General features: G+C 34.0%; 2 protein-coding genes across 2 annotated transcripts; both read left to right on the top strand.

The window, feature by feature from the left end:
* The first annotated feature begins 4,529 nt into the window (after positions 1-4,529).
* LOC142231387 (uncharacterized) lies at positions 4,530-5,597 on the top strand. The gene is made up of 2 exons (XM_075301996.1): positions 4,530-5,318; positions 5,544-5,597. Exons 1-2 carry the CDS (start codon positions 4,530-4,532, stop codon positions 5,595-5,597), a joined length of 843 nt encoding a protein of 280 aa, XP_075158111.1.
* Positions 5,598-7,241: 1,644 nt separating this feature from the next.
* On the top strand, positions 7,242-20,138 carry Cyp6v1 (Cytochrome P450 6v1). Its single transcript, XM_075302305.1, has 3 exons — positions 7,242-8,284; positions 11,062-11,877; positions 19,666-20,138. The coding sequence occupies exons 1-3, from the start codon at positions 7,817-7,819 to the stop codon at positions 19,939-19,941; spliced, it is 1,560 nt and encodes a 519-aa protein (XP_075158420.1). The 5' UTR covers positions 7,242-7,816; the 3' UTR covers positions 19,942-20,138.
* The last annotated feature ends 1,568 nt before the right edge of the window (positions 20,139-21,706 follow it).

The following is a 21,706-nucleotide window of genomic DNA, read 5'->3' on the forward strand; positions in this document are numbered from 1 at the left end:
CATATCATTCATCAATATTTGGATATGCGGAAGCTCTGTGCAAAATGGGTGCCGCGACATTTGACCAACAACAACAACGTGTTGATGATTCTGAGCGGTGTTTGCAGCTGTTAACTCGTAATACACCCGAGTTTTTCCGTCGATATGAGACAATGGATGAAACATGGCTCCATCACTACACTCCCGAGTGCAATCGGCTAAGTGGACAGCGACCGGTGAACCGTCTCCGAAGCGTGGAAAGACTCAAAAGTCCGCTGGCAAAGTAATGGACTCTGTTTTTTTGGGATGCGCATGGAATAATTTTTATCGATTATCTTGAGAAGAGAAAAACCATCAACAGTGACTATTATATGGCGTTATTGGAGCGTTTGAAGGTAGAAATCGCTGCAAAACGGTCCCATATGAAGAAGAAAAGTGTTGTTCCACCAAGACAACGCACCGTGCCACAAATCATTGAGAACGATGGCAAAACTGCATGAATTGGGCTTCGAATTGCTTCCCCACCCACCGTAGTCTCCAGATCTGGCCCCCAGCGACTTTTTCTTGTTCTCAGACCTCAAAAGGATGCTCGCAGGGAAAAAAATTTGGCTGCAATGAAGAGGTGATCGCCGAAACTAAGGCCTATTTTGAGGCAAAACCGAAGTAGTACTACCAAAATGTTATCAAAAAATTGGAAGGTCGTTATAATCGGTGTATCGTTCTTGAAGGGAACTATGTTGAATAATAAAAACGAATTTTGACAAAAAATGTGTTTTCCTTTGTTAGACCGGGGACTTGTCAGCCAACCTTTTATTTATAAATCACAATTTAGTTCCAAATAATAAAAAAAAACAAATTGGTTGATCGATCATTATGGCGTTTTTGGAAAAATTTCTTAGGCAATCAGAGTAAATGAATTTCATATAAAACCTAACTCTAAACCCAATTTAATATATTGAACAGATTTGGAAGATTCCCACAAAAATTCCCAAATTTTTGGAATTTCTCCCATCAAATCCCAAACCCAAAAATTTCGTCCCCATTCACGGAAGAATATCCCCGACTTGGGGGGAAAATCCCCAATATTTACTGTATGGAAGAGTAAAACCTGTAGATGAGTTTATTTTTTTTTATACCCTGGGCCACACTATGGAACAGGGTATTATAAATTAGTGCATATGCTTGCAACACCCAGAAGGAGACGAGATAGACATATGGTGTCTTTGGCACAAATGCTCAGGGTGGGCTTCTGAGTCGATATAGCCATGTCCATCTGTCCGTGAACACATTTTTGTAATCAAAGCCTAGGTCGCAGTTTTAGTCGAAGTATATGTTGGTTGGGAATATTTTGTTTTACGTTGGGGATTTGACTGGGGATAAAGTCGTGATTTGGGGATATTTTAGCATTCAATCACATATTATTAAATTTGTTATAGAAAGTACACCCTCACAAAAAATCGCTTCTGTAACATATACTCCCAAACATATTTTGCTTCAAGCATATACATTTTTGGGTATTGCCCAAACATTTATATGTTTGATCTCTTCCAATCCCGTCTAAACAATATATGTTTGGGTAGTCTAAGTTCCAAACATTTTGTATTTTTGCATCCAAATTCAATAATGTTGTCTTGCAAAAAACAATATGTTATTATGTGAACATATAATATGTTTGGAAGCATTTTGCACCCAAAAATAGTATATGCTTAAAAAAAATTTCCCAAACAATATTGTGCTCAAAATTTTATTTATTTATTTATATATTTACAATCATAATGAATTATGAAAATAAACAGGTAGTATAGGTGCTAACAACATAGGTTTTCGACCTGAATGCTCAAAATTTTGTTTCTGCCCAATTGTATATTCCCCCACATCTTTCTCACTTCCACGAGATTTTTAGTTCTTAGCACCTTTTTCTGTAATACAAACATTGTAGAAGAAATTATTCAATTTTATGATTTTTTTTATTTTAATTTTACCTTTTGCCGGACGGGGATTCGAACAGCGGACCACACAGTTTGTAAGGATCAAAGAAGTAGCTGATCAATTGCCAAAGGAAAAATAAAATATTAATTTTGTAATAACAAGCAACAACCACCAACTTAATTCAATATCGCTCCCTATTTAATAGCGCTCCAAGCTACTAAACACATATATGTTTATAGGCTATTTCTAAATTAATATATGTTTGCACCCAAGCATATTATATTTACAAACATTTTATGTCCCAAACATAATATGTTCTAACATATTAACATATATGTCCGAAACATGTTATGCTAGTTTATGGACATTATATGCTTGCACTCAAAAATGTTGTGTTTAAAAATTTGTGTTCCAAACATATAATGTTTATAGCCAAACATATGAAAAACAATCTTTTTCGTCCGTGTATAAAAGCGAAGTACAATAATGCTTATACCTCAGTTTTCACGAGTTATTTTAGGTTGGGATAAATCGCGTTCGTGTTTACCATTGCAGCTTCATATTTATGTAACAAATTAAAAGAAGGCCCAAATTCCATTATTACTTGGGGTTATATATCTGTCCTGTCTTACACAATTCTTTTTAAAAATTTTCTTGTTGTTTCATTTCACTTTCGTTTCGTCGCGTTTGTTCCTAAGATCGGAAAAAAACTCTACAATTTTTATTGCAAACCACCTATCGATGACAACAGTTGACCAATTGTCAGACTTGTTCACGTCCTTAGTCTGTCGAAAAAATCTGACAGCCGTGTTGGGGAGACCCATGGGCTAATTTGCATTTTACTCTGCTTGGCTAAGACATCCTTATACTGTTTTGAGATCATTTCGTGGGGACACGGGTCAAAATGTGGTTCTCTAATTTGCGCTTATAACAGCTTTGTATATGTCACGCTTCCGCTACATGGCTGCTCAGTCATTTATTAGGGTCGCAACATAATCTTGTGGAATGCATTTATCTTTTAGTTTTAGCTTAGTTTTTTAACCATTTTTAGTATTGTAGAAAATTTAACAACTACATTCAAATCGATGATTGGAGTTTGGCAAAGGAAAAGACATATGCTTGCAAATTTGTTTAGTCAGTAGCCGAATATCAAACCTTTTTTCGGAAGGTTCAAGTGTAGTTCACTTTGGGTTGAGTGAATTACCCGAATATATTCTGTTAATTGGTTGATAGTTTTGCTGCAAGTAGAGGATGCTGATGAGGAATGTTAACAAAAAAGACAAAATATTAAATTATGATCAACTGAATGGGTCTGGATTCTCGAGACATGATATACTCTTCCTGAAATACAATGTTGCTAGCCCGAATACGGTTGAGAAAATCTCTTATCGGGCTTTCAACAAAATTAACTACCATTCTCTGGAAACTGACATCATTCAAACAAACTGGGACGAAATTTATTATCATATAACACTTGATGATAAGTTAAAATGTTTAACAAACAACATACAGAAACTATATGACCGACATGTCCCCCTCATCACAAAGGTTGTGAGGCATAATATGAGACCTTGGTTTTCGAATGAAGCTAAGCAACTTATTCAACAACGGGATTATTTATACAAGCAGTGGAAAAGGTATAAAACTTCATCTCTTCATTTGCAGTACAAATCGGCCAAAAGGGCAGTGGTGGCCAAAATAAACTGTGATAATAAGTCTTATTACCTAAATAGATTTACAAGTGCTGTTGGCGCAAAAGGAACCTGGCGAGAGATACGTAACATTGCGGCTATGGAAACGACACAAAGCTTAAACGATATAGATGTCGAACAGCTAAATTATCAGTTTACTAATATAAATGTGCCAGATATTGAAACCAATTTTTACAATGGTGACAATAGAACAAACTACTGTAGAAATGAATTTAATTTCCAATGCGTTCTCGAGAGTGATGTGTACGCAAATATCATGAGAATTAAATCAAATTCAACTGGGTGTGATGATTTAAGCCCAAAATTCATTAAGCTTATATTGCCATCCATATTAAGACATGTAACGCATTTATTGAACCACATAATAACCACAAGATGTTTTCCCAAAGAATGGAAATGTGCAAAAATTATGCCCATACCTAAATCTAATACTGAATACAGGCCAATAGCCATACTGCCATTCTTATCTAAAGTATTAGAAAGAATACTACATTGTCAAATATTTGAATTCATCTGTCATCATAAACTTCTAACTGATCATCAATCCGGGTTTCGACCAAAAAATAGCTGTGTCACAGCCCTACTAGAAGTCATAGAATCAATACGTGAAGGTCTGGACAAGAATCAAGTATCTATATTGGTTCTATTAGATCATTCTAAAGCTTTTGACAGTGTCCACCACCCTACACTTTGCCAAAAACTAGCGAATATGTTTAACTTTTCTGCTATTTCAATTGAACTGATGGAATCATATTTATGCGGCAGATATCAATACACTGTTCAAGTTGATTGATGTTCATCTTGCATTGCGACAGGAAAGGGTGTACCTCAAGGTTCGATACTTGGACCGTTACTATATACAATGTATTCGAATGACCTCCACAACAAGTGCAACATTCTAACATTAGGATGTATGCAGATGATGTCCAACTGTACGCTTCATGTGATATTACTTTTCTAAATGATTATGTGGCAAAAATTTCTGATGACCTCAGCAGTATACACCGATGGGCAAAAGGAAATGGATTAAGTCTTAACCCAAAGAAGTCCAAGATGATATTAATACGCAAACGTAGTCTTAACGTCGGGGAGTTTAATCTTTTCTTGGCAGGGGAAAGAATTGAATCAGTTAATAAAGCAAAAAATCTTGGAATAATATTTAATGAGTTTTTGGATTGGACTGACCACATAAGTGTAGTGTGTGGCAAAATATATGGACTGCTTCGTAATCTCTGGGCTACCTTTACATTTACACCATTCAATATCAGAATGCTTTTGGCCAAATCTTACTTAATACCGACCCTATTATATGGCTGCGAAATTTTTGCTGGCTGCAATACTCAGGATTTTAAGAAACTGAAAACAACATTTAATAGTATAACTCGTTATGTTTTTGGTCTGAAACGATTTGACCGAGTTTCACCATACAATAGTCAAGTTCTCAAAATGCCATTTGACAAATATTTGATATTTAGAACTGTTACATTCCTACATAAGATTATCGTAACAATGGAACCAACACATATTTATAATCATCTAACATTCTGCAGATCTAACAGAGGACGCAACATATGCCAGATTCCCCATAGATCAATGATATCAGAAAGACAATTTATAATACGAGCAATACGTCTCTGGAACCAAGTACCTAATGATATCCAAACAATCCACAACACTGGAAAATTTAAACGTCATTTAGTTAATTTTTATTTAAATAACAATTAAATAATTAAATATTATTGCAGTAATATTTTAATATTCAATATTTTCATTTATTTAAATCTACATTTAATTTTTTATTATTTTTTTATGTATCAAAATTGTATGTATTCAAAATGCTTAATATTGTTATTTAAATGCTTATTTGTATACTCTTATATAATAGTTCTACATTTGCTTTCCGCACTTATAACTCTTCCCTAGTTAACAAAAATGATTCTAGTGCAAAGTTATAAGACATATGTCTTAATGTACTAGGAAGATTCAATGAATAAATAAATAAATAAATAAATAAAAATGTGGTAATTCCGAACAGTTGTACATCCAACCATCATGCAGTCTATAGGGCTTTGCCCAAATAAATTTGACAAGCATACTTTTCCTCTGTTGGTTAAGCTACACTTGTAGTTTAGTCAATGCATGGTTTTAAGCTGAAATCAAAAACAACAATAACGCTTTTACAAAAAAACAAGTAAGGAAAGTCTAAAGTCGGGCGGGCCGACTATATTATACTCTGCACCACTAAATTTTCGATACCATATCACATCCGTCAAATGTGTTGGTGGATATATATAAAGGTTTGTCCCAAATACATACATTTAAATATCACCCGGTCTGGACAGAATTTGATAGACTTCTACACAATCTATAAACTCAAAATTTAAGTCGGCTAATGTACTAGGGCGGAACACAATATGAGTAAAAAAATATGGGAAGCATTTAAATCTGAAGCAATTTTAAGGAAACTTGGCAAAAGTTGATTTATGATTTATCGCTCGATATGTATGTATTTAATGAAAAACCTTTGGCTTGGAAAAAATTTAGAGTTGGGTAGTTCGTGAACGGACTAGTTCAATTGAACGGGTCACTGAAATGAGCATGCTGAACTATGTTAGTTCACACCTACCGTTATTTTCCGCTCACCATGTCAGTTTATCTAAGCACATTGTATCAGTATGTTAACTTTGTCATATTTGGAACACATCGAAATATTGGTATTCGACCCCATAAAGTCGATCTAGCGATATCTGTGCGTCTGTCTGTTGAAATCACGCCATTTTCCGAATGAAACAAACAATTTAATCTGATCCGGTTGAGATTTGGTACGTGACATCAATATATGGCGTCTAACTCCAATGTCCCGAACCCCATACTAAAATATTGAGCCTCCTGGGGAAACCACTTTAATTCGATCCGATTGACATTTGGTACATGATGTAAATATCCCATGATTTGATTTGAGCAAAAATGAGAACTAAAATTGAGTTTATTTTCTTATTCAATTTGTTTTTTAGTTAGTACAAAATAAAAATTTATAAAAAGGTTGAATTATTATAACTTAAATTTATCATTTCCCAATCGTTAAAAACGCATTTTGACGAAGGATGACTGTTAAGAAGATTTAAGATACCTTGCCATCGGGAAGTGCTACCACGGCCCAAGTAATTCGATTGTGGATGGCTGGCTTTTGTATAACTTTTTACACAATCCATGATGGACAGTACATATGAGTCGGCTATTTTGCACTGAACGAGAGCAATCCAATACAGAAAGTTCAAATCAGCCGTGAAAACCGTTGAACACTAACTACTTGTCTCATAACTGTGAAATACCAAAGCTCATGGGTTTACACTGGATCGCGACACTGTGCGAGACTGACTATGCTTGCCTGTTTATATTTTATTATTAAAAAAAAAATTGTGTATTTTGTGGTTCAGGCGGTCGGTGGTCGTCGTCATCGTGTGAGACTCAGTTTACTCGTATACTCTGCCACTCACGCTGCCCTCATCCACATCATCGTACTGGTAGTCGATGTTTGCGTTGGTAGCCAAACGATTTACTACGAATGTGAAATGACGTAGTCGTATGGACATACTTGTACGTCGCACCTTCTACTACAACGCTCCCTAGCAAAAGCATATGGCTGTCAATTTACAGAAGAGAATTGACAGTCTGTGCTTTCGCGATTCTAAACCAGACGTTCAATGTTTTTTTGCGGTTTTTCATTAAATTTTGTCAGTAGCTTCGCAGTCGGTATACACGCCGTGCGTGTTTCATTCGTTCTTCCAAGATAGTCGTCGTCGGTGTTGCGTTCGCCTTTGTTGTTGCTCGATTGCTGTATATTTCTTTTTTGTTGTTTTTTTTACAAGATTTCCAAGTGCATCTGCAATTCAAATATATTTAATCCGCAAAAAACAAAAGAAATTTACCTATGATTTTGTTTATAAACCAAAGAAAGTGCCAGCCAAAGAAGAACAAAACATAAAGAAAGAGCAAGAAAAACAATAGACGCAAAGAAAGTGTCAAAAGTGGTCTTTTATTATTTTTATAGTTTTGTTTTTATTCCAACGTTATTGTATGTTGTTGTTGTACCCAACGCCGCCACCATCTATCCTCTCTTGTGTTCTTTGACATTTTTGTTTTGTCGGTATTTTGTTGCAATCGCATCTTCGTCGTTGTTGTGTAGGGGGGCGGCCATGGTAGATGCCACTACAATTCTTCTGATTGTGATTACCATATTGACGGCATTTTTAGTATGGTCGCGTCGTACTTATGTCTATTGGCAACGCCGTCGTGTCAAGTTCGTGCACCCCAATCATCTGTTGGGCAATCTCAAGGATGTTTTGAAAATGCAAAACTCGTTTGCCCTACAACTACGTGATTTCTACTTCAATGAGAGATTTGTACGAGAACCCTTGGTGGGGATTTATTTGTTCCATCAGCCGGCTTTGTTGTTACGTGATCTACAAGTGATCCGGCAAGTGTTGGTAGAGGATTTTGTGAATTTTTCCCATCGCTTTTCGAAATGTGATACACATCAGGATAAAATGGGGGCATTGAATTTATTTTTTGCCCGTAATCCCGAGTGGCGGGATATTCGAACAAAATTGTCACCGGTTTTTACGAGTGCCAAACTACGGCAAATGTTTTCGTTAATGGAAGAGGTACCTAAAATGCCTATAACAATCTGGCATCATCATTATCATCATTCTATAGCATATTGTATCTGTAGATTTCTATCTCAAATCTATCAACAGTGTTGCCAGTATAGGGATTTTGTTGTCACAAATTGGCAATTATTAGTTCGAGGATGGGGGTAAAAATTTCGAGTTGGGGAATTGGGGAGATTGTATGGGGAATTTCTAGAAATTTTCGAATTTTTCGTTTCAGAATAGAAAATCAGGTTTGGAATAAATGTGAAATATTTTTTTCTACATTCTTACAAAGTGATTTATCTTTAAATGTCCCCGTGGTGGTTAAATTTACCCACAAAATTTACAACATATGTTTTTGTTTTATATATAAGACTTGTTAAATAAAGTACCTGTTAATTTTTGAAAGTACATATAATATTTCGAAATATTGTTTTATTTTTATTAAATACAAAAAATGATAAAAAAAATTTAAAAAAAAATCATTTGGAAATATTTATATAAAAGTGGGTAAAATTTACTCCTCGTCAGAAAGTACGCAAAAAAATTCACTTTCCACTTAAAGGTTATACCAAAAATCAATAGTGAATCCTAAAAATATAAAAATCTTTATATATTATGGTTATGGGCTATAAGAACAGTGGAAGTCTATTTGTAAACGTCTGTTCCGACAGATGTTTGAAATAAAGCTAAGCCTACTTACAGACTGGATACTAAATCTCGACTTTTAGCACCAAAATCTCTTGACAAACCTCAAGTGTTCATAGTGGCAAATAATTTAGATTTGGTTTATTTACGAATCGCACAGCTGGTTTTAGTACCAAAATCTCGATAGTTAGAACTACAACTTCTTTTGTCCGAATTAAACAGCTGTTTTAGCACCAAAATTTTGTATACTACACAGAAAAACAAATATTTTTTGCCTTCAATTACGAAATTAATTGCTCCAATTAATGTTTAATTGAATTTTCTGCAATCACAGAAATGATAGTATCACACACCAAAGTCAATTGAAAAATTAAAATTAAATTAAATTGATATTATTAATGTCTCTGATTGATTTTTGTTTGAATTAAAAAAGTTTTTGAACCAATAAAAATTTTAATTAAATATTTTTTTTTTTTGAAATTCAATTAAAGTTTTAATTGGAAATTTTTTTCCGATATAACGTTCTCATTCGATATCTACACACAAAAAAATTTCACGAACATTTTTCCAATTAAAATTTTAATTGAGTTTTAAAAAATATTCAATTAAAAATTTAATTGATTCAACAATTTTTTTAATTGAAACAAAAATCAATCACAAAAATAATAGTATCAATTAATTTTTTAATTGGATCAATTACATTTTTAATTGACCTTCAATGAATTTTTTAATTGATACTATCATTTCTGTCATTGAAGACATTTCAATTAAAAATTAATTGGATCAATTAATTTCGTGATTAAATCAGAAAAAATTTTTTTTTGTGTGTATAAATTTCAAGTGTTTATTCTGGCAAAATTTCGAGATTTCGATCATTGACGGAGTTAACAGCTGTTTTTGTTTACAAAATATATAAAACACCTTAAAGTATTAAAAATAAAATGGTGCCTTATAAAATTTAATTATAAATTTCAATTTTTTGTTAGGTTAAAGTGGCAGCCCGATTAAGATTGATATTATTAATGTCTCTGATTGATTTTTGTTTGAATTAAAAAAGTTTTTGAACCAATAAAAATTTTAATTAAATATTTTTTTTTTGAAATTCAATTAAAGTTTTAATTGGAAATTTTTTTCCGATATTACGTTCTCATTCGATATCTACACACAAAAAAATTTCACGAACATTTTTCCAATTAAACTTTTAATTGAGTTTTAAAAAATATTCAATTAAAAATTTAATTGATTCAACAATTTTTTTAATTGAAACAAAAATCAATCACAAAAATAATAGTATCAATTAATTTTTTAATTGGATCAATTAAATTTTTAATTGACCTTCAATGAATTTTTAATTGATACTATCATTTCTGTCATTGAAGACATTTCAATTAAAAATTGGATCAATTAATTTCGTGATTGAATCAGAAAAAAATTTTTTTGTGTGTATAAATTTCAAGTGTTTATTCTGGCAAAATTTCGAGATTTCGATCATTGACGGAGTTAACAGCTGTTTTTGTTTACAAAATATATAAAACACTTTAAAGTATTAAAAATAAAATGGTGCCTTATAAAATTTAATTATAAATTTCAATTTTTTGTAAGGTTAAAGTGGCAGCCCGATTAAGATTCAGACTCCCTTAGACTATTCAGTCCATTGTGATATTTTTTGTATATGAAGAACGTTTTGATTGAATAATAGCAAATACTGGAAAGTAATTTTTCACTCAAATGTTTTTTTTTTACTAATAAAAAAATTGGATTTTCCATCCCTGATTCAGAGTATGGTAAAGATCAATTGAAATATTCAATTGTTTCATGAATTTAAAATACAATAGCTAAAAAGTTGTTTAGATTTTCGTAAAAAAAATTATTAAACATTTATTTGGGACTTAATTCGTAGGGGACGAAAGCTTCCCAATTTTGAGGCCCAGAACCTAGAAAACTACTGGCAACACTGTCTGTCAAGCATGCATGGCTTTCTCTCTCTCTCTCCCTCTCTGTTTTAGTTGGTCCGATTTACTTCCACCATCGCTCTGTCATCTCATTAACCTGACATAAACTTAAGGTTGCCACTCTATTCTAAAACACCAAAATCCTAAAAGTAAAATTTCCCTCTTCTTTTTTCCAATTACTCTCCCTAGATTGGCTATGATTTAGAAACCTATCTGGCCAAACTTACCAAAGACATGAAACGTAATAACAGCGATGGGCCCATTGTTCAAATTAAGGACATTTGTGATCTCTACAATACTGATATGATTGCCAGCATTGCCTTTGGTCTGAAAAGTTATTCACTGCGTAACACCATGCGCTCCCAGTTGGGTGGGCATAGTCATGAAATGTTTGCCATAACCTATAGGCGTGCTGTGGATCTATGCTTGATCTTCATAATACCCAAGTTAGTTAAATTTCTACGCCCACAACTGTTTACCTCTGATCATACCGAATTTATACGTCGTTTAGTTGTTGGCGTTCTGGAGGATCGTGAACGTAACGGTATCATGCGTAATGATCTCATCGAAACCCTGTTGACATTCAAAAAAGAGGCCGAACTTAATCCGGACAAATCACATTTTGCCCATTCACAAGACTATTTGGTGGCACAGGCGGCTGTTTTCCAGCTGGCTGGTATACAAACATGTTCGTCTAGCTTGGCATTTGCCCTATACGAATTGGCCCGCCATCCTAAGGTGCAAGAGCGTTTACAAGCGGAAATAACACAGACCATAAAGGTCAACGGCAGTGCTCTCACCTATGAGCTGGTGGAACGTATGACTTATTTGAGTATGGTAGTGGATGAGACTTTGAGGAAATATCCAATAGTGCCATTTTTGGAGAGAGAATGCACACCATTGAATAGAAGGCGATTTGTATCATTCCGTCCAAATGCTGAATGTATGGCACGCAGGGGCATGCCCATCTATATATCTAATTTAGCTTTACATTACGATCCTCAGGTGAGTTGGCCAGGATTGTTGAATATATAAATATTTATATAGAAAGTAAATGTATGAAACACATCATAATATTTATGAAAACATATGTAATTTCATGTTAATGAAACTTTTCATAAACTATTTCTAATAAGCTTAGTAATAATAACAAAATTTTTCTCTAAAATGTGGCCAAAGAAAAAGTCTCATAAATTCAATTAACCTTTTCGTTGTTGTAATGATTTTTCTATTGTATAAAGAAAAAAAAATCATACCATTAATGAACTTATTCATTGTTATGATGATACATTTTTGTTGGCTTCATTTTAATGCATTTTTCTGTTCTAAACATTTGGATTTATAATTAAATTCAAATATATGTAAATACAGTATGTCAAGAAAGTCTTTTGACATTGCCAAATATTTCAAATTCTAGAAATAATTGAAATATTAAATATTTTATTAAATTTTTAATTCTGTGTACGTATGTATACTTTGCAAAATACATAATAAAATATTTTTTTAAAATTTCATTATATTTAATTTTGGAACAAAACATAATTTTTATCCCATTGTCAAAACACTTTCTTGACAAACTGTAAGTATCATTCATAATATCTATGAAGCTGGTATACTATGAATAATTTTCATAAGCCGAAAACTGTTGACTTAATAAGAAAGATTCCGAAATAATAAGCTTAGTTATATTGACGAACTTATTCATTGTTGTAATGATAATTTTTAGTTGACTTAATTTTAATGTATATCTTTTTTCTAAAAATTTGGATTTATTATTAAATTCAAAAATATATGAATAAGTATCGCTCATAGTATCTATGACTGCAGTATATTATGCATAATTTTCATATGTTGAAAATTGTTGACTTAATAAGAAAGAAAGTAATAATGACGATTTTTTATACCCTAAACCACATAGTGGTCAGGGTATAATAAGTTTGATCGGCCAAAAAATGTGCCTACCAGAAATATTGATTTTAGACCCAATAAAATATATACCGATCGACACAGAATCACCTCCTGAGTCGATCTAGCGCTTGGTGTCCGTCCGTCCATCCGTCCGTCCGTCTGTCCATGTATTTGTTGTTCACAGGATTCCGGTCGCAATTATTAACCGATTTGGATGAAATTTGGTACTGGGAGTTTTTTGGGTACAAGGACGAACGCTATTGAATTTGGAAGAAATCGGATCAAATTTAGATATAGCTCCCATATATATGTATCGCCCGATTTCGACAAATGGGGTCACTTTGCGCGTTTTTTCAAACGGATCGTCACCAAATTTGGCAAAAGGTAATCTTTTCCATCGCCCATAAAGTCTGCAAAATTTTATCCAAATCGGTTCAGATTTAGATATAGCTCCCATATATATGTATCGCCCGATTTTCCCAAATTTGGCCACAAAACCTTTATTTATCAACCGATCTTACTCAAGGTTGGCTAAATATAATCTTCTATAGCACTAACTATATGTGCAAAAAATCATCGAAATCGGTTCAGATTTAGCTATAGCTCCCATATATATGTATATCCCGATTTTCCCAAATTTGGCCATAGAACCCTTATTTATTAACCGATCTTACTAAAAGTTGGCTAGATCCAGTCCTCTATAGTAGTAACTATATGTGCAAAATTTCATCGAAATCGGTTCACATTTAGATATAGCTCCCATAACCTTATGTTCGCCCTTATAACCTTATGTTTGACCATACAGGCCTCATTTCGTAACTGATCTTACTCAAATCTTGCACAAGGTAACCTTTTGTGGTATTAATCAAACCCGCAAAATATTATGCAAATTGGTTCAGATTTAGATATAGCTTCCATATATATGCATCACTCGATTTCCCAAATTGGGCCATAGTACTCTTATTTATTAACCAATGTTGCTCAAATTTCAAATTTTGATGTACTAGCCGATCGTACTTATACGTACTTGTAGCTCTTACATAAGAATATTGCTCGATTTTTACAAATTTGTATTTATTACCCACACTAATTTAACGATTTTCTCTTTTTTAATAATGGGCTCAATATTAGTGGCATACTAACTCCGTAGGCGCAATATCAACACAGCCAGTACGGGAAATTCCCTATATGTAGGGTTTTTCTAATATTTAGCGTCTTGTAGGGACGTAGGGCCACAATGTAGGACATTTTCACTCAACACAATTTGTAATAATGTTTACATTTTGGTGGCTCTAGAGGAGGAAATTTGAAGCCGGCAAGGCTTGATCTTTAACAATGTGTGGTAAACTTTATTCCTGTAGAAAATTTTGTCAACATTTGATTTCTATAGAACATTTTGTCAAAATTGTATTTCTATAGAAATTTTTTTCAAAATATTATTTCTATAAAAAATTTTCTCAAATTTTATTTCTGTGGAATTTTTTCTCAAAATTTTATTTCTATAGAATTTATTGTCAAAATTTTATTTCTATAGAAAAATTTCTCACAAAAATTTGTTATAGAAACTTTTTCCAAAATTTTATTTTTATAGAGATTTAACAAAAAAGATTACTAATTTGGGTAGAATTCTACCAACTGTGGGAACCGTGGTGGTAATACAAATTTATATTCTAAGTTATATACGTTGCATATTCATGTTTTAACATAATAAAGTACTTAGAAACATTTTTGTTTTGTAATTTTTTTTTTAAATTTAACGAAAAATATAGTAGGGAAAATTGTTTGGGAAAGTAGGGAACTTTTTTTGTCCTTGTAGGGTAAACCGAACATTTTCCCCGGCAACGTTGACTATGAGCAATAGTCAGATTGATACAAAGCACCCATAGACATGTACCCCTTAAATTTCTTAAATATGCAACTGCGGTTTATCTCCCAGACCTATATGTTACCCCACAAATGCTTATGATTACTAATTCTGTAATGGTGGTTTAGGGTATGATATATTCGGCCCCGCCCGACTTTCTACTTTACTTACTTGTTTTTTCTTTAAAAGTTGTCCAAAGGTATAAAATCATAAATACAATGAAATTTTTGTTATTGTAATAATTTTGTGTTAAATAACGAAACATTTCATACAAGTAATGAACATTTTCATTGACATAATGATTAATTTTCAGTGGTTTAATTTTTAAAGAATTTTTCTTCTATATAAAATAGGATTTTTTATTAAATTGAAATATATCAATCAATAATTTACTTTTAAATTAAAATATATCAATATGAAGGATGTAACTATGAATAGTTTTGACTTGATAAGAAATATCATAGAACCTAAATTTTAGTACACATCATAATACATACATCAATTATGATATTTGCGTCATTAAATTGATGCTAAATATCTTGATAAATATCCTTTAATCTAAAGAAACTTGGATCCAAACATGTTTAGCTTCCCTTAAGTATTCTTTAAAATGAAAACATTTTTTAGGACCTGTTTGAAGGTCTATAAATTTTAAATTAGGAAACTGATCTCTTTTATAGAATTTTCATTCTCTTTTTGCGATATATCAGCAAAGCTATTCATTGAAAAATAAACAAATATATACGGCCGTAAGTTCGGCCAGGCCGAATCTTATGTACCCTCCACCATGGATTGCGTAGAAACTTCAAAGAAAGACTGTCATCCACAATCGAAATACTTGGGTTGTGGTATCTTAAAACTTCTTAACATCGTTTTCTAAATTGTAAGTTAGTCCATACGTGGTGTATATTACACAAAAAAGTTATGTATAGTTAAGTCTACCAATAATTACGAATCGATATGGACTTTTTGCATGTTACGTAGAGAGCCAGAATTGAAATATGGGGGTCACTTATATGGGGGCTATATACATTTATGAACTTGATATGGACCAATTTTTGTGTGATTGGTAATCGATTTATCTGAGGGATATATATAACTATAGACCGATATGGACCTAGTTAGGCATGGTTGTTAACGACCATATATTAGCACTATGTATCAAATTTCAACTCACTCGGATGTAATTTGCTCCTCCAAAAGGCTCCAAAACCAAATCTGGGGATCGGTTTATATGGGAGCTATACATAATTATGGGCTGATAGGAACCAATTCCTGCATGGTTGTTGGATACCATATACTAACATCACGTACCAAATTTCAACCGAATGGGAAGAATTTTGCTCTTCCAGGGGGCTCTGGAGGTCAAATCTGGGGATCGGTTTATATGGGGGCTATATATAATTATGGACCGATTTCGATTTTTGCATGGGAGTTTGAGGCCATATACTAACACCACGTACCAAATTTCAGACGGATCGGATGAAATTTGCTTCTCTTAGAGGCCTCTCAAGCCAAATCGGGGGATCGGTTTATATGAGGGCTATATATAATTATGGACCGATGTCGACCAATTTTGCATGGTTGTTAGAGACCATATACTAACACCATGTACCAAATTTCAGACGGATCGGATGAAATTTGCTTCTCTTAGAGGCCTCGCAAGCCAAATCGGGGGATCGGTTTATATGAGGGCTATATAGAATTATGGACCGAGACCGTATACTAACACCATGTACCAAATTTCAGCCGGATCGGATGAAATTTGCTTCTCTTAGATGCCTCGCAAGCCAAATTTGGGTTCCGTTTATATGGGGGCTATACGTAAAAGTGGACCGATATGGTCCATTTGCAATACCATTCGACCTACATCAATAACAACTACTTGTGCCAAGTTTCAAGTCGATAGCTTCTTTCGTTCGGAAGTTAGCGTGATTTCAACAGACGGACGGACGGACGGACATGCTCAGATCGACTCAGAATTTTACCACGACCCAGAATATATATACTTTTAGTAATTGCCTTTCAGACACAAGGTATTTAATACTAGGGTGAATTATTTTTAGGCCTCTCTTCGATCTTGCAAATCGGATGTAAGTTATGTTTTGTGTAAATTATTTTGTGGAGTAGTATGAGGCACTACGCTTTCAGTAAATTTTCAAACGTTCTATTAAAAGTTTTGTTTGCCGATTCTATGATCCTATCTCGGCGATCCTCGTTGAAGACATAACTTGCTATATTATTATATGCTATTTTCAATCTTGAGGTATCGGAAAAATTGCAACTGGAAAGAATCACATCACATCCGTATAAGAGGGTTGGTAATAAAGAAGCTTTAGCAATCATCATTCGTATGTTTAGCGAAGTACTTGTACGTACCGCTCACAGACTTCAAAGCATTCCATGTACTTTTCCGCCAGCGCAACATATGTGACTTGACCAGGTAAACTTCGAGTTGAAGGTCATTCCGAGGCTTAAATGGATGTTGACATAATCGATAGCATCGTTGCCGATATATAAGCGAATAGACACGTTAGCAAATTCTGAATTTCTATTGTGTGATATTATCATGCATTTAGTTTTGGATGCATTTGGAACCAGTCAACATGCACGACTAGTTTGGGATGTACTGTAGGCCCGCATTTTCTAAACACATGAGTCAATACTATTTAGTTTGATACTCGTGTAAATCTGAACCAGAGAGAATAAAAACACAAGAGGACGAAAATTTCTCTTCTACAAAAACAACAAATAGATGTCGCACAATGCCTGTAGCTTTGATACTAACGACGTTGCGGTCGAAGCGCTGTTTTGATAAATAGCTTACAAAGGCATCGGCAGTTATAATTTCAAATTGTCTGCCAAAAAATTTAATTGAATGAAAATATGTATATATATTTGTATTATATATAAATCCTATTTTCCTTACGTTTCGTAAAGCCGGCAGAGAACTGAACTGGGTGACGCCGACGCAAACTGTATGATATTTTAGAGAAGCGCAGACAAAAATTACATGATATTAGAGAAAATCTCTCTGGCTGGTGATATATTTGAATGTTACACTACACGACTGTGTCTGGCAAGTCGTTTATATAGATAGTAAATAGGACAGGCCCAAGAATAACAGTTTGGCTGATAAGTCCCCGGTCTGACACATAGATGGCGTCGCTAGTATTAAATGCATAGTATTTTTATATAGTACCAACCTTCAAATGATTCGTGTCAAAATTTGACATCTGTAAGTCAATTAGTTTGTGAGATAGAGCGTCTTTTGTGAAGCAACTTTTGTTATTGTGAAAAAAATGGAAAAAAGGAATTTCGTGTTTTGATAAAATACTGTTTTCTGAAGGGAAAAATTACGGTGGAAGCAAAAACTTGGCTTGATAATGAATTTCTGGACTCTGCCCCAGGGAAATCAACAATAATTGATTGGTATGTAAAATTCAAGTGTGGTGAAATGAGTACGCAGTGGACGCCCGAAAGAGGTGGTTACCGACGAAAACATCAAAAAAATCCACAAAATGATTTTGAATGACCGTAAAATGAAGTTGATCGAGATAACAGAGGCCTTAAAGATCAAAGGAACATGTTGGTCATATCATTCATGAATATTTGTATATGCGGAAGCTCTGTGCGCGAGCTACATTTGACCAAAAACAGCAACGTGTTGATGATTCTGACCGGTGTTTGCAGCTGTTAACTCGTAATACACCCGAGTTTTTCCGTCGATATGTGACAATATATGAAACATGGCTCCATCACTACACTCCAGTCCAATCGACAGTCGGCTGAGTGGACAGCGACCGGTGAACCGTCTCCGAAGGGTGGAAAGACTCTAAAGTCCGCTGGCAAAGTAATGTCCTCTGTTTTTTGGGATGCTCATGGAATAATTTTTATCGACTATCTTGAGAAGGGAAAAACCATCAACAGTGACTATTATATGGCGTTATTGCAGCGTTTGAAGGTCGAAATCGCGGCAAAACGGCCCCGTATGAAGAAGAAAAAAGTATTGTTCCACCAAGACAAAGCACCGTGCCACAAGTCATTGAGAACGCTGGCAAAAATTCATGAATTGGGCTTCGAATTACTTCCCCACCCACCGTATTCTCCAGATCTGGCCCCCAGCGACTTTTTCTTGTTCTCAGACCTCAAAAGGATGCTCGCAGGGAAAAAATTTGGCTGCAATGAAGGAGTACTACCAAAATGGTATCAAAAAATTGGACGGTCGTTATAATCATTGTATCGCTCTTGAAGGGAACTATGTTGAATAATAAAAACGAATTTTGACAAAAAAAATGTCTTTTTCTTTGTTAGACCGGGGACTTATCAGCCAACCTGTTATAGAGCCCCCCATATAAACTCATCCCCAGATTTGATTTCCGGAATCCGAATCAGTTGGAATATAAACCGATCCGCTGATTTGTCTTACAAAGTCTTTTGGAAGAGCAAATTACATCAGACACCGTGGTGTAACGGTTAGCATTCCCGTCTTATATACATAGGGTCGTGGGTTTCAGTTTCGACTGAACACCAACAAAATTTTTCATCGGTGGATTATCCCCTCTGAGTAATGCTGGTGACACTTCTGAGTGCTTCAATGTGGAATCTGTTCGGAATAAGCTATAAACATTAGGTCCCTTGTCATTGAGCTAAAACTCAGTGATAGGAGAGAAGTTCCCCACTGTGATCACAATCGACAGAATAGTCTATGTAAATATCGGGATGCCACTATACCTAACCTATCTAACATAGACTTCATATGTACTAACAATTTAGAAGACAGTGTTAAGCAGGTTTAATATACCTTACCACCGGTAACTGTTGCCACAACCGGTAACTGTTGCCACCGGTAACTGTTGCCAGCCTACCCAATATATTTAAATATTTTATACAAATTCGTAAATATACTTTAAATATAACATACTCTATATATAGTTTAAATACTTTAAAATACTTTAAATTTTTTTTTTTTTAATAATGTAATATTCTAATTTTTTTATTTTATTTATATTTCCTTGCAGTATTGGCCAGAACCCGAACTCTTTGATCCGGAACGTTTTTCGCCGGACCAAAAGAAATCTCATAAACCCATGACATATCTGCCATTCGGCGCTGGACCCCATCATTGTATTGCCCAATCATTGGCCTTATTACAGGTCAAATTGGGTCTGCTACACATCCTCAAGCGTCATCGGGTGGAATGCTGTGATAAGACTGTCGATAGCATCAAATTTGATAAGCGTTACGCCCTCCTAACCCAAGAGGGTGGTATTTACTTAAGACTTGTTGAAATTTAAGTAGTTTGTAAGATAGAACACACACACATACATACACACCAACGTACACCAATATTTTTTATTATTTAATTATTAAAAAGATATTAAAAAAAAAACAAAATAACATAATGCGAGCCACCTTTTATAAATAAAAAACCAAAAAATTTTTTACGAAAAGAAAAAAAACCCCAAAAAATAATCAAAACAAGAAAACAAAACTCGTGTACTCCTTATTTAGTTGTGTGCTTATCTGAAAGCGAAAAATATGTAGAATCTTCTCGAAATGTACTTGGGGTAGGTATGGACATAAATTTTGTTATGCTAGTTCCATGCGATTTTTATCAAAAGCCAAACGACCGATTTATTTGTGGAGTATGGGATGTGTTCGTTCTTCGTGAGTGCTGGGCCGGATGATAGATATGCGTTATCAGTTTGGCGTATTGAACCGTATGGTCTGATGATGATGATATTGCAAGAAACCCCGTTACGTGGGGGAATTCTAAGCAAACGAATACGAATGTTTGCAAAAATTATGTTATGACCGATCGTTTGGGAGCTTCGGCTTTCTAACAAGTTGTTTTTGTTGCTGCTCACACCCTCTCAGCACCCATAGATATGCTTGCAGGGAGAGAGATGTGGCATTTTGTTTATTCTTTCGTTCATTCACTTTCGGTTAAATTCCGCAAACTTGTTGGTTGTTCTTCTTGTTGTTGTTTGTTTTTATATTCTTGTTTAATAAAATTCATTTGTATTATAGCCGAAGATGAATGTAGCGACAAACATATATACTTTGTCGGGTAAATTTATAAATAGGTCACTTTGACCGAATGTACAATGTTGACTGTTTGTTTTAACATTGAATTAATTTTTCCATATGATTCATATGTATGAAGAGTACAGCACAGTGGGTGTTTTTGTTGACATGTGAGAAACCAGATGTGTGCGAGAGCTGTTTGTGCTTACTTTACGTTTGCTGTTAATCTCTCTCATCTTGATAAAGTACTCTCTGTTATTTTTATATGAGCTTTAATGTGTTAATATAAGAAAATGAGATTTTATGCTCATGGCAGAGTTGCCAGTATAGTATGATAAGCTATGTTAGACATTTTTATAGCTATTAATTGGTTAAAAATGCGATTGCTGTAATTATAGCAATTGTAGGTAACACTTTATAATTAGATTATAACAATGTTTACAATTGAACAGAGATAACGTGATGACAACTATAAATAAAAATAATTAGGGGATTATATGTACACAGAAAAAAATGTCCGTTGTTAAACTAACAGTAAAATTAACTTAGGTTTGTGACAAAATCTTTATTTTGTTTAAGTTAGTATTTCACCGCACGAATGATGACAACAGGCATGAAAGTCTCCTTTTCGAACAATAGAAACTTTAGAAACCGAAATCGAAAAATAAGATTTAGATTCTCGTAGGTAATTTTCATAGGAAACCTGCCAACAATGATTGAATTTGACGGTACTTCTGAGAATCCCCACCACGTTGAAAACACTCGACATCCAAAACTCGTCTTAAAAGTGCCGTCACTATTGAGAAGTTGTACCAAGCCAAGTTACTACAAAAGTATTGTAGCTATATGAGAAGATAATGCATAGTGGTGGTGAAAAATTGGTTCAACTTGGGAGAAATGATTCTCGTAGGTAATTTTCATAGGAAATTAACATACCCTGCCAACATTTTATTTAACTTGACGGTACTTCTGAGAATCCCCACCACGTTGAAAACAGTCGATATCCAAAACTCGTCTTAAAATTGCCGTCAC

The sequence above is a fragment of the Haematobia irritans genome, chromosome 3 (genome assembly GCF_050003625.1).
Source record: "Haematobia irritans isolate KBUSLIRL chromosome 3, ASM5000362v1, whole genome shotgun sequence".
NCBI classification, from domain to species: domain Eukaryota; kingdom Metazoa; phylum Arthropoda; class Insecta; order Diptera; family Muscidae; genus Haematobia; species Haematobia irritans.